Source organism: Apium graveolens, chromosome 4 (assembly GCF_009905375.1).
Source record: "Apium graveolens cultivar Ventura chromosome 4, ASM990537v1, whole genome shotgun sequence".
Classification (NCBI taxonomy): Eukaryota; Viridiplantae; Streptophyta; class Magnoliopsida; order Apiales; family Apiaceae; genus Apium; species Apium graveolens.
Window position 1 is genome coordinate 122,762,661 of NC_133650.1, and position 15,500 is coordinate 122,778,160.

Sequence of the window (15,500 nt, forward strand, 5' to 3'; positions counted from 1 at the left end):
GAATTTAAATTTAAAACTCAAGTTATATCGTTTGAGATCCATAACTTCAAATGAAATACATGTTCTCAAAAGGGATCCTCGTCTTTCTTCGACAAGATATCTTTTGTTAATAAAAAATGAATTCCACTTTAAATTCTCTTAACCCGTGAATGGTAGACCCGATAATTTATTTTCATGCGACATGCAAATTTATTATTTATGTTTACATTTTGAGTATACGATATAAAAAATATACGAACATGAAGTACACGATCGACATGTAACATCCGTTGGACCTGTTGGGTACACGACACGGGTACACGAAATAAAATATATTTATAATTAAATATTAATATTTAGTTATAAATATGTATATTTATAATAAATACATGTATATTTATTTTTAAAATAATGCGTAGTTTTATAATGTTATAAATATAAATGATTTAAATGGACATATTTCTTATAATTTTCTAATTTTTTTAACCTGAAAGTCTAATCTTTTCATTGATTAATTTATTTAATTATAATTATATTTATATTTAATTTTCACTATACACGATCCGATAACGATACGAAAATGGATATACACAAACACGAAAGTACACAAATCTTAAATGAGTCGGTTTGGTATTCAACCTTTATGTACACGTCAACACGATACAAAAATATACGACACAAATTAATTGCCGTTATAAATAAATGATAATATAAACGACCTGGTTAATAAACACAAATCATGTGCTGATGCGCATGCCCATTTTAAGAATTGGATATTTGGATGGACAGTCTCCAATATTTTACCTGCTACCACATGGAACAAGTGATGGTCAACTATAATATTTATAAAAAGGAGGCAAGTTTCAAACACAGTTACACAAATATATCACATATACCTGACTTTTATCTGACTTTTATTTTATTTATCGATTTTTGTGCATATAATAAATACAAAAATTTATAAATTTTTATCATTTTAATTGATGTTATTGTTATATATGCAAAATGTATATCATTATTAAAAAGAAGGAATCAATTAAAATCACTTAAACTTATAAATTTTCGCGTTTATTATGTGGCCATGAACGCATGATAAAAAATTGGTTTATTTATAATTTATATATACAATTTAATTATGTCGTGCATATAATAAACATAAAAATTATAATTTTTGACTATTTTAATTGATGTTATTGTTATATATGCAGAAGGTATATCACTATTAAAAAGAAGGAATCAATTAAAATCACTTAAACTTATAAATTTTCGCGTTTATTATGTGACCATGAACGCATGATAAAAAATTGGTTTATTTATTTATAATTTATATATACAATTTAATTATGTCGAGCTTAATTAATTTGTGTTAATGATTTTGAGTATCTAAACTGAATTTAGAATTAAAATTGTAGTCCAGCCAAATCGAACTCTTACTTAAATTCAAATTATATAATTGAAATAGGTCGAGCTCTGAGTTTATTCCAATTCAGAATATTCATTTTATTTGACCGGAAAACCTAACGCAATCTCTAACAGTTGTGATTCAAAAATCGAAATTTGGATCACCAATTAATTCAAATACTAATCCAAATTTCTTACCAACTCCAATGGTGTGATCCAAAAATTTTATCCAAATTACTTTTTACATATAATAATATATAAATATCATATTACACAATTTTATCTTAAATTTATCATTTAATTATTATTAACAATTTATATAATATTTCAAAAATTAATTAAATCAAAAAAATTAATACACATACAAATATTAAAATTGTGTACTTAATTCACGAAAAATCATTTATTACAATAATTAACATACAAAATATCATTAATACACACTAATTTTCCGAATTAGTATATTCTTCCCACAAATGCTCAATTAATGCATCTCTAAGTGCAATATGTGTCTCTTTATTTTTTATTTTTAAACTTTAATGAAATTATGTTTTCTCATTATTTTAAGTTTTATTTTAAAAATAAATTTTGTTAACTATTAATTATATTCAGTTATTAATTATAAAATTAATTAATAAAAAATCAATTTAAATTCTCATAAACTACAAATAATAAAATCATTATTTTGTATTAAATTAAGTGATCCAAATTTAGATCAGTGAATAATAGTGATCCAAAATCTGCCCCAAAATTTGAATATTTAGATCACTGTTCGATTTGCCCCGTAAGGAACAACAACCATGTTATTAAATTTTGCATGGTTCATGTGAAATGTAGTACTAGTATATTATATGTATGGGCTAGCGAATAGGTAGTTGGTACATGAAGATTTATCATTTGTAAACAAATCAGACCATGATTTCATTTGAGCAAGACAATGAGAGATGCGGGGAAGGTAGGAACTAGGAACTAGGGGATCGTAGTCTCGTCAATTATTAAAATTTATCAAAATTTTAGTATAAAAAATTTAAAAATATGAAATAATTTATTTGATTTTTCTGAATATTTTTTATCCTCCTAAATTATAGTTTATATTCAATCCATCTAGATTATATTTCTGATTTGATCCTGGGGAGATGCACCGGATGACCCGACGCAACTACAGTAAAACCTTTATAAATTAATATAGTTGGGACCGGAGAATTCTATTAATTTAGAGAGGTATTAATTAATCGATAAATTAATAATTATTAATTTATAGAGAATTTTCGGTAGCAAACAAAATTAACTTTTGATTAAATTTTTATTCACATAAATTTAAATAAAATGAATTGTACAATTTATATTTTATACTTAATTCAATTAATTCAATGTATATGAATTTAGAAAGTCAATGTAATGTACAATATATTAGATTCAAAGTTCATGTAGTGTATAAGTTAAATTCATTGTATTTTACATAGAAAATATTCAATGTATATTAGGAAAATTCAAAGTACATGAATTAATTTAATTCATTGTATTTTACATAGAAAGTATTCAATGTATGTGTAGTCATAAAATATATTATATATACTGTATATACTAGATTGGGGGAAAAATTATACAAACAAAACAATGGTTTCTCATCTATCCCCCTTGCAAATACCATCCTTGAAAATAGTGTTGAAGATGATCTTGAAGACGATACAACACCGTTGGAGCCGGTTACACGTAAAGAAGCACTCAAGGCATCAAAAATACTTAATAACTTTTTGATGCAACATGAAAGCACCACACCCGAGTTTTTGGATGCAATAAGGAAGATCAGGGATGAGCTTCATGTTGATTTAAATTATATGAAAAAACAAACTACAATTGAATCATATTTTACAAAGATGTAATAGCTATATTTTTATGAATATAAGGGAATTATTAATTTATAGTTTTATTGGGACCATATTTTTATACAGGGTTTTCAAAAAAATTATTATCTTATTATCTTATCGAAATTGATCATTTTTTGAACTGGCCCAAGTCGGGACCGGACAAAATTATTAATTTAGAGAGATTATTAATTAATCGAGTATTAATTTACAGAGGTTTTACTCTACGACACCTTTTACATGGTTTATTATTACAAAATGTAACAAATGTTTGCTTAAATATAACAAAGTTGAATAAATGTGACTGAAAATAAATAAATTTATATAATAAAACAAAGTAAAAATAAGGAAATGAGCACATGTTGCGGGTCATGCCGGTGGGTGAAAATTGGTGACCCACGCATAAGATTGGCACGCCTATTTTCAAAATTACCGACTTACATTTACATCCACCCATGACTCCATAAATTTGGTTATCCCCGGATTAATTATCTTAATCTCAATTAAGGTCTTGCCCACTCTTCCATCTATTCACATAATGATACTTATCATATGGAACAAATTACCTTAATTATTGTTCAATTCACTACCTACCTTAATGGAAAAATGGACAAAAGTGATAAACTAACTTACGAGTTAAAAAATTAAATTTACTGCATACCTTATTAACCAAATGACCCACTTTTAATCATCATGCAGATGCTATTACTATCAGCTACTGTTAAATCCTCACAATCAACATGGTTTTGCGACGTCACTAGTCACTCACTACTGACTACTGTCATCGACTGCTTATCTTGGGGGGATTGTGTGAAAAAGCCAACACTGATGTCTATATCGAATAATTTGTCATTTTGCCTGTACAAGACATCAAAAAGTTTAAACATGCCATACTTGCCATTAATTAGATGTTAATGATCAGGTATACTTTTATTAGGACAAATTTAGTTAAAATTTTGATTGCTTTTGCTCTCTTTAAGATCAATTATGCGCCATAATAGAGTTCTATACATGATCAAGGCATCAAGCTTCCCCATATTCCAGGTGTTTTAAGGTTTTTCCCCAAACACAGAACCTCAAACTAACACTTACTAACCATCATTTAGTTTTGCTGGTTAGTTAATATAGAAACCATAAATTAAAAACTTGATCAACATCGACGAATTCCACGTTGTCAGAGTTGTGTACTTGGTACGACCTTTTAACTTAATTAGAATTAACTTATATATGTAAATCTGAAAGTGTTATATCCAGCTAATTGCAACCGGACTTCCCACAATATGCTTCTCGTCCGACCACTCGATCCGACCAAACAAATTAGTGTTCATTGGCATTGAACTAGCCGTGAAACTGACCGTATATGATTTCTTCTCATTCACCTTATCAAAGGTCAGACTCTCAGGTTCAACTGTTATTTTGACGGACTTTCCTGGAGAGGTCACCGACACTTTGTAAGTCCCTGGCACGCCTACATTGGTGAGTGTCCGTGTATGCTTCACCGTAGTAGTATCTTCACTGATCGGACCACTACCTGTTTGATATGAAACGGCAAAAGACGGGTAATTCAGATTATTCACACTGTATTGTTTACTTGAATCACAAGTAAAATTCCCTCTAGTAACTAATTTCATTTCGGAAGCTGTGTATTTCATTGCACATAAGAAGCCAACGTAATCATCAACGATTAGATCATAAACTAGACCAGGATTGAGAGCTGAGACAGGATCCACGTGTCCAGCACCGTGATCAAAAGGTGTAGATGGTTTCCCGGTGGCAATGTCTTCCATTGGTTTGCCTGTTTTGTATTTACTATAGGCTGTTGTCATAAGAGCCGACCGTATGGCACCAGGGCTCCAATCTCCGTGAGCTGCTTTGAGAAGCGCGGCTAGGCCACTCACGTGTGGGCACGACATGGATGTTCCCGAGATAATGTTGAACTCAACGTGCCTCGAGTCCTCGGCAAGTCCTGTCGGCCCAACAGAGCCGGCCCAACCTGCTAAGATGTTCACGCCTGGGGCAATTATGTCAGGCTTCAAAATCTCTGGAGTGATTGAATTAGGTCCTCTTGAGCTAAATGCAGCTACAACAGGTGATGGCTCAATTCCAATTTTCGTTCCCTGGAAAATAATCGTGGCGGTTGGATTAGAATCCGAAAATAAATAATTTTTGATCATCTTTCCAGTTTTTTCCGTCACCGCGGTGGCAGGTAGTAAATGCGCATCAGCCACCAGCTCATCACCGTTAGATGCAGCATTAGCAAGTATCATTCCAACGCCACCAGCTGCTTTTACCACAGATCCCTTTTGAACCCTTGCATTTACTCCACGATCGCAAAGTACAATTTTACCCTTGACTTTGTCAGGTATCAAAGTACCAGGCATGCAAAGATTACCATTTGTTGCTGTAGTAGCATTGCCAGCATAAACAAAGGGGAGCATTTTATCTGGCAAAGAATCGCCTTTAAAGAGCGACACACCGGAGTAATTTAGGCCATTACCTAAACTTGCAAAGGCCGGGAAATCCCGATCCAATGTTCCAGCACCGACAGTGGTTATCCAAGGAGCAACATTTGATAAGCTAAAGGAACTAGGTCCAGCATTACCAGCTGAGCATGAAACTAAAATGCCTTTTTGCATGGCAGCGAAAGCTCCGATTGCGATATTATCACGATAATAATCGGAGGTTCCACCGCCTAATGACAAAGACATGACATTAACATTATCAGCAATAGCCATGTCCATACCTTTTAATATGTCAGAGCTGAAACAACCTCCTACCCAACACACTTTGTAAACAGCAACTCTCGCACTCGATGCCATTCCACGCGCTGTCCCTGATGCATAACCTAACAGGCTGGCATCACGGACGACTGATCCAGCTGCGGTGGTAGAGGTGTGTGTCCCATGACCATCATCGTCACGCGGAGAATTAGACTCTTTCGACTCATCAATCGGACCTAGAGCAGCCACGTACCCTTTCGAGAAAAATCTCGCACCAATTAACTTACGGTTACAGTTTGATGAGTTAAAATTGTTGCCTGTTTCGCATTCACCTTTCCAGGAAGTTGGAATAGGTCCAAGTCCCGCATCGTCGAAACTTCTGCTCTCGGGCCAAACACCAGTATCGAAAACTCCAACTACTACTTCACTAGCTGTCTGGGACTCGGGGAGCAAATTAGAGTTCTGATGGAGTCCAAGAAACTCAGGAGTTCGAGTCGTGTGAAGTTGATAAATCACCTCAGGCATGACCGAGAGAATGCCAGGGTGATTCTCTAGCGACTCGGCCTCCTGCTTGCTTAATCTTGTAGAGTAACCATGCGCTACATTGTTGTAAGTGTAGAGCATTTCAGCGGAATCTGAAACCGACTTCAACGACGAGTAATACCAGTGAGTATGGTCGTTAAAACTCACCGGCATCTCAGATTTCGACATGTGAACTATGTATGTTTTTTTCTCCTCATTGATCTTTGCCGCTGACACGTGGCAAAAAACTACTAGAACCACCAAGAAAAGAAGCTTAAACATGTTCATGATGGTTGTGTAATGAAGAGGAGGTATGGGAGAAATAGTGTAAGTTGAGGGAGTGTAATTATATAAGGGGGATGATGATGAGGTAATAAGAATAGATAGAAACAGGCTGGAAGTAAAGGTAGGAAACGAATCAAATGATGGAAGAGAGAGAGAGAGAGAGAGAGAGTAGGGTTAGTGGGGGCGGTGCTTACTTTGTTGTTTTCTAATGAATCATTCACTTGAAACCAGAAAGTGTTTAATTTAGGGTTATCGACTTATCGGAGAGAGTTCCACCCGTGTTCATTTCCAAACAAGTACAGACTGGAGAAACATATATACATCATGAGAATCACTTGTATATATACATATGCAACTGCCTTCCACGGCCTGTGTTACAAACTCTACAAATCATTTGTATACAAAGGCGGTAAGATGATATGATATACTACATAAATTGTTTGTTCTATGTCATTATCCATTATTAAATATGCAATACAGTAATAATTTGCATTCAGAAACAAAATTCTATATATGTAACGAACAAAACAAGTGCAGTGCTGCGCTTGGCATTCACATTATCAATGGTCATAAACCACATATTGATTTCGCATTACTCTTCATGGCAAATTCTGTGCGTTCACATTTTGTCATTTTCCAAATTTAATTTCACCAAGTTGGAACGTGTCACTTCAAATGACCTAAATCTTGTTCATAAGTGTCTATTTTGGAGTTAATGGTGAAAATTACAGGGAATTAACTCCGAGTTGGATACAAGTTACTTTCAAACGAGAAAAACTGGAAAACCTTTAATAAAACGTAATGATAAATGAAAGAGAGCACAAGTAGTGGTGAGCAAAGGAAGTGACCAACCGCACTGTATCGGACTATGGGGGGGACCTAACAAGTTCTCTCGTACAGGTAAATGCTATTTTTTCAAAAGTTTCACTCACGTGTGTTGCCCAGCTTTTTCTTATAATTATATATCCCCAGTTACAGAGATTAGTAAAAAGAAAACAACAAGAAAAAGAAGATAAAGCCTTCAAAGATTCCTCAACACAAATTCTTGACAGTCAAAATTAAAAAAAAAAAAAAAAAGGCTTATTAAAGCTTCAAGTTCAGCCTTCGTTTTGATATATTATTTTATACACGAAAATATGACCCAGCTTTTCCATACACTTCTTCTCATCAGTATCCTTCCGTGTATTTCAATACATGTAGTTCGCTGATATTTCATTTTCAAGATTTTGTTTCTTGTGTGTTTGTGTATTCGGAAGTATTATATGTTTTAGGAAGAAAATATTTAAATATGTTAGTGCCTGCAGAGGGACAGCACAGTAAGAGTGCAAGACTAAAAAGTATGGAGTTCACGGGTGGGTGTATCTATAAGTTTACAAATTTCACATAATTTATATGTTACACAAGTTGCGTGGTGGATGTTCCACCTGCCAACGACCAACTAATAAATTATTCATTTTTCTCCATAGATAATTAAGCTGCAGAAATCACAAGGAGTTCGGCACAAAGTATAGATTAGTGGGTTAAATATATAAATCCGATCAATGTAGAGGATGAGTTTGATCATTAACTTTTACTAATCCACTCAACTAAATTTAAGAAAGATATGATTTCGAACATGAATACGCGTGAGTGTGTGTTAACGTATCATGATTAACTTATGTGATTATAAATTTTTCCTCTATCATCTTATCATGAATTTGATTATTGCACATCCTGGGAATTTTTTTTCTTAGAACAAATACCTCCATTCTAAGGCTGCATGCCACATTAGTTAAAAAAAATATATCATGATTAATGGCTCGTCTTAAAACCTCAATTTTATCTAAAAAACTATATTAAATTGAAAAAATGGGAATGACAAAACTTGAGCCTAAAAAAATAGGATGATAAAACTTTAGAGTAAATCCAGCAGTATGCTAGTAACTTTTTTATAAATAATATAAAATATTGGCTCTTAGTATTTTAACTTCAACAATGATCCCTATACTCATTCCTTATTATTAATATATTAATAAATTTGAAAAGATATGGATAAAAAATGAAAGAAAGAGAGAGAGAAAGGTAAAAAGTAGAGAGAGAAATGAATTTTTTATTAATAAAAGTGTTATAAGGGAATACTAGAGGTTCCTTTAAGATAAAGAATGACTCTCATGTCTGATTTAAAATATGGATGGCAATTTCTACCGAACCGATAAATACCCGATCCGTACTGATCCGTACCGATCCGATCGGATTTTACCGAACCCGAATATTTCAGGTTTCGGTATGATTTTGAAACTCGAACTCTTTTCGGGTCAGGTTTAGGTTTAAGGCATATTGTTTCGAACCCGACCCGAAAACCCGAAACCTATTTCATTCCAACCCGAACCTGAACCTGAATCGAAACCCGTATTAATATATAAATAATATTTTATATTTTAAAGTATTAATATAATATATGATATCATATATTACTAATATTAGTAGAAAAAAATTATACTTTTTATAAACTATTACGTTGAAGTCTAACATTAGTGAACTACTATCGTTAAACATGTTTTGAGTAGTAGAGTTCGATACAAGTATACTCTAGATCAAGATTGTTGCATTTTTAAACCCATAACTTCATCCTTAGAATTCTGATCCATTGCCTAATCTGAATCCTCTAATTCAACCAAAAAATTTCAATATCGTTAGATCTAGACCCGACAATTTTGGACACGACACGACTTACACGACACGAAACGACACGAAAATTTAGTATTTGTGTTTGCATTTTTAGTACACGACACGAAAGTACACGAACACGAAAGTACACGGTCGAGATTTAATGTCGATTTTGTGTTTAACCTTCGAGTACACGACACGGCACGAAGTATACGACATAAATAAATATTATCATTAAATTTTAATATTTTTTATAAATATATGTAGAATTGCAATAAATGTATGCATATTTATTTTTAAAATATTATATGATTTCATTATATTGTCTAGAATTGAGATCTAAATATATATTTTTCATATATTTTATAATTTTTTTACCTAAAAATATAATATTTTAATTAATATTAATATTAATATTAAATTTAATATATATTAATATTCAATTAAGACGACATACACGACACGAAACGACACGAAACGAAAGTACACGAACACGAATGTACACGAACGCTAAACATGTCGGTTTTGTGTTTGACATTTAAGTACACGAAACACGAAAATAAACGACACGAAAGTATACGACACGAACGAATTGCCAGGTCTAGTTAGATCTATGAGCTCTTTACTCGAATAAGATCATATTAATCCTTCAATAAAATTTGTGAAAATGAAAGTATATTTTGGTAGAGATCTACAAACCCGAACCCGAACCGAACCCGAATAAAACCCGATCGGTTCGGGTTCGGGGTTTGATAATTCGGGTTTTTTTGGGTTCAGGTTCGGGTTTAGAAAACACAATCGGGTTCGGGTTTGGTATTTGCAAAACCCGTTTCGACCGACCCGATTGCCATCCCTAATTTAAGAAAGCATAAGACACTGTTGGAGTGACATTTTTAGACAAAATCCTTATAATTGAACTTAAGAGCTCATATAAGGGAGTTGTTGGACTTGCTCTTAACCTAACATCTACTCAAAACCTCTCTATCACACTGCCTCCTTTTTCTGATTACTCTTTCAATCAGTTCTTCGACGATGGTTTCTCTACTGACCGTATATTAATATATTAACTTAAATCCCGTGCGATGCACGGGATCTCGTTAATATTTAAAATGTTTATTTATCCCGTCATATTATAATTTTATTTATGTTAATATATAATATTATAAATTTATAATAAAAATTATAGGATAACCTGTGGTTGTAGTTGAGTAGAATAAATAATATATCTAGTAGTTTAGCAATTTAGTAATCTAACAGATATATAACACTATTTATTTATTTTTTTAATAATAGGATAAGTTGTGATTGTAATTTAGCAGGATAAGTAGATTATATTTGTAGTTATTTAATAATTTAGTAGTTTAGCGGATATATAACACTATTTAACTAGTTTTTTAATAACCAAAATTGGGAAATAACCGTTGAACCAAATTATACCACATTCCGGTTATTATAGTATAGTATAGTATAGATATGTATATATAACGCTTAAATCATATATATATATAGTATATAACTCTTAAATCTATATCTTTACCCTATTTTTAGAGTTCCTTTGATTCCGATTTCATCGATGGCAGTTCTAATATTTAGTTTAATGTTCTTGACACGACTTAAAACTTGATATCGTGTTGATTTGAAGATGGACCCGGTTTATGTTGTTTGTGATTTAATAATTAGATTTAGGGTTTCAGTTTATAGTTTGTAATCGTTAGGTTCTTATATATTTTATTTTTCATTTCCAGAAAAAAGGCTTTATGTCTTTTAAAAACAGAACTGATGTCTTTGCATATGATGTTAAAGGTGAGTGCCTTTTACATCGGTTATACACGGATGTCTAATAATGAAATAGGCATCGGTTCCTCTGTGATTCTGATGTGTTTTCTTCAAACAAATGCATAACTATGATTTGAATGTTGCAATAAAATTACATTTTTAGTAGTTTAAACCTACTAAAAATACATCAAAATAAGATATTAACATCGGTTTCTAAGTTGAACTGTTGTGTGCTTGTACATTTAACATCACTACCATTATTATGCAGGTTTATACCATCTACCGACAAAATCAAGCGAATATTTCTTGCCTCACTAGTGAAGGAAGCCCACCTATAATCTATATTTCTCCAAGAAGGAGAGTCGGCTGGATGCCATATATTTCCATCTTGTATTCGCTACTTTGCATGCGAAGTCATCAGTTCAGAGGTAGGAGGAAATAATTGAAAAATACCACATTACTCTTGAAGGAATATTTATCCTTATTTGACCATCTTTCCCCAACTTTGAGTTAGATAAACGACACTTTGGACACTCGGAAGCATCAACATGTACACTCCGATATAGGATGTAATTGTTCGGACATTAGTGAATTTTTTCATACTTTATGCCTAAGTCGAACAATGTTTTTTGGCTTAATATGCATTAGGTGGAAGCATATTATCCTTAGGAAAGAGAGAGCCAGCGGAAGTGAGTAAATCTGTAAAAGCACTATCACTAATTCCAAACCTAGCTTTCCAATTACATAATTTTAGCATCGACTCCAACTTGGTACATTCACTGCCCTCAAATAATGGATATTCAACATCAACCATAAATCGTCTAAATTGATACAATTCGTTGTCGTACTTGTTAAATATGAAATGCACACAGAGGGGGGATTGTGATTATGTGTTTCTTGATTTTTACTTAAAAACTTTATCAACTGTTTTCAAGAAATCAAGTTTGTGTTTAGGCTTGTCTTGAACTTAACAGCTAAATTACTTTGTAGTGATATTCTATTAACTGTAAATGACACTGAAAAATAATTATCAAAACTCACTTGATCTTTATTCAAAATCAATTAGGTTGTGCTACAAATCTAAGTTCTTGATATTAAAGAACTTAGCTTCTACTTGAGAGAATACAGGAATATCTAGATTGTTTTGTTATAACTGGAACAAAGGACTCGTGACATGTTTCATAGATCAGCATGCACAGTTTACAAAGATTGCACTAAAATTGACAAATATATTTTATAAAGCTCTTCTGTCTATTTCTATTTTAAGTGATGCATATTTGCATACAATCTTCCAGGTCTGCTACACTCCTTTATCCAGTTCATCTTGGCCCTTGATCTTGCACTTCTCAAGCTGCATTTATAAACTTTCCATTTTAACGATAAAATGGTTTGTTGACTGATAATCTGAAATCTTCTGATAGATGCATTATGTGAATGAAGCTTTATCGATATCTTCAAAGTGTATATAAATGTCGATATCGCGATGTAAAATGAGTTATCGAGATCTCCACATCTCTACATGTATTCGACTTATCGATATCTCCACTTCTCTACATGTGTTCGACTTGTCGATATCTCCATTTCTCTATATTTTTTTGACTTGTCGATATCTCCACTTCTCTATATATATTTGACTTGTCGATATCTCCGCTTCTCTATAGAAAAAGTGACTTCTCTATAAGTGAGATGACTTCTCTAAAAGTAAAATGACTTCTCTATAGACAAAATGACTTCTCGATATGACTTCTCAATATTCCCTGATCTGTGACTTCTTGACATTTGACTTAGATCATTTTTCAATCTACAACATTATTCTTCTCCAAGCTATGTATCTTCTTTTTGAGGCACAATAAGGCTTGATCTTCTTCCATAGATTTATTCCTTAGCTTGTTGGTTGTTCACTGAAAAATATCCCAGTCTATTCCTCTAATCATTTTTACAGAATCAAATAATACAATTACAGATTACATAATAATTACAAGTCAACTTAATCTTAGGATTGTCAATGTAACATTGTCTTGTTATGTTAAGGCATGACTTGCACAACAATCTTCCCCAATTTGTGAGAAGATTACTTGTCACAAATCCATGCCCGATAACAAGAATAATCCCAAATTAAAAATGAAAAATAAACAGATATATAAAATATGCTTTACCAGTGTCTTTTTCGGTGCTTTTCTAATGTAGTTAAATGCTTTGAGTTGGGCCTTGTAGACTTTTGTGATGGCATCATATACTTCCTGAGGAGTAAGCACCTTGCCTTTGCTATCTAAGATGGTGACATACTCCTCCCTAAATCTAGACATGGCCTCCTCCATATCTATAGAGAAAGATGCTGATAACCAGACATCACTATTGCCATCTTGTTCAGCTGCATCTACTATCTTCCTCTGTTGGGCTTCAACATCCTCTTTGTGAGCCAAATGGATGGCCCGATAGTCTTGATTGGACATGCCTGATGTGAGCAGTTGTTGAGCAATATTAGAAAGGTCTTCTATTTGATTCACAAGCATGTCATCTACAGATATTGGATGAGCTTGGGTATCTTGAAGCCAGTTGGATAGGATACTTGGAGGTGGTTGGGTTTAGGTAGATGGTAGGTCAGTATTTAGAGTGGTAGTGTTTGGGGGGATCGGGTGTGTAACTCCTCTGACTGTAGTCACAGTTTGGCTTAGAGTTGGAACTGTGGTTGTGACAGTGTATTGTTCACTCTGCGAGTGAACCTTTATTGGAATTGGAAGAGAGTTGACCAAGTTACTGTCATGTACCATGGACTCAAACCCTTGTTCTTCTTGCAAAGAACTGGTACTTGAAGATGCTTGATATCATACCTCCCCAGTTATTGGACTATTGGCAGTTGTACTCCTAGCTTCAATTGGCAAGGCAATCTCAACTAGGTTTTTTAGGGGAGTTGATCCTTCTATAGAACTCTTTAGTTAAATTTGAGAGGTGTTGAGTAGCTCTACTCAAGATTACTACCCTCAAACCTTATGGCATGTGAAGGCTCATTTGCACATGAAGGTGCTTGATCTGTCAGAGGGTCTTCAGTAAAATCTGATGAAACCCCCGTGTTTGTGATAGTGTCATCAAAGTCTTCCTCAGCATGTAGCCTCTCACCATCTAAGTGTGGTTCTGAGTGGTGATCACAATTTCAAGAATTGTGTCACTTAATTTTGGCAGGGCCTGAGAGGTTGATTTAAACCCTTCATTGAATGAACAAGAAATTTTAGAGATACGAGTAGTGATCTCAGTAGTGAGTGTTGGCAACTCCCCTTGAGTAGAAGAGGGAGTTTCAAGTGATGTTCTCTCCAAGTGTGTGCCAACCTCATGATTTCTTTCACCTTCTTGAGAGTGCTCAAGAAGGGGTGCAGACTCTATACATGATGCATTTAGAAGAATGCTTTATTCAATAGTGAAACCTTATTGAGAAGGTGCCACCAGAATCTGTTTACTTCCGTTATTCAAATCTACATCTTTTTGAGAAGATGCGGAAGTGGCCAAATGAGTGGTCAACTCTATTTTCTTCTTTCTAGGTTTCTTGACCAGGTGACTCTCTTTCTCATTAACTTTATCCTCACTCTCATTGATAGCATTGAGGTTTACACGCCTTCTCTTCTTTTTAATAATTTCACCCTTTTGAGAGAATGAAGTAGTTGGCTTACTAGCATCTAAAGGTTTTGAAGAAGTGGTTTCAGATGTGGAAGGCTCATGTGGGTTGTCCTATTTTTGTACTGCTACAGGACCAGGAGCCATAATTATACCAGCAGATGGAACACTTCTTATGTCAGGCATAGGGTAGGGGTAAGTCTTAAATTTTCCTAACGTAAATGTAGTGAAATTAAGACTTACCTCTACCTGATTTTTCTTATTTAGTTGTCCAAATAGAACTTTAGACACTTGACTTAGGAATGCCTATTAAACTTTTATCTATGCCCCAAGTTAAATGAATGTCATTGACCTTATGGTTTAAGACTAAAAATATAAACCTAGGAAAGAAAATTTCCTTAACTCTAGTTTCCAGGGGCATTGTGACCCTTGTGATTAGCTCACTTAAGATTAAACTTGCAACATCCAATTTTCTGTTGTAGGTCATTGAGTATACCAACTTTCGAACTATATTAGAGATGTTGTCAAACCCAGTCTTTCTGCAGGTGAAAGCCCTGATCACAGTGTCAAACACAAATGACCATTCCCTCCTGAGATGCTTCTTGTTAATCCTGGCTAAATTAACTTTATCTCTATAATTGATGAAATCCATGAATTCCATAATCTCCTGAGAGGTAGGAGCTGCAACCAAGTTCTCTGT

General features: G+C 33.5%; 1 protein-coding gene across 1 annotated transcript; it reads right to left on the bottom strand.

Annotated features, from left to right (window-relative positions):
- Window positions 1-4,444: 4,444 nt before the first annotated feature.
- LOC141719429 (subtilisin-like protease SBT1.7) lies at window positions 4,445-7,176 on the bottom strand. Its single transcript, XM_074521806.1, has one exon. It carries the CDS (start codon window positions 6,773-6,775, stop codon window positions 4,490-4,492), a length of 2,286 nt encoding a protein of 761 aa, XP_074377907.1. The 5' UTR covers window positions 6,776-7,176; the 3' UTR covers window positions 4,445-4,489.
- Between the last annotated feature and the right edge of the window lie 8,324 nt (window positions 7,177-15,500).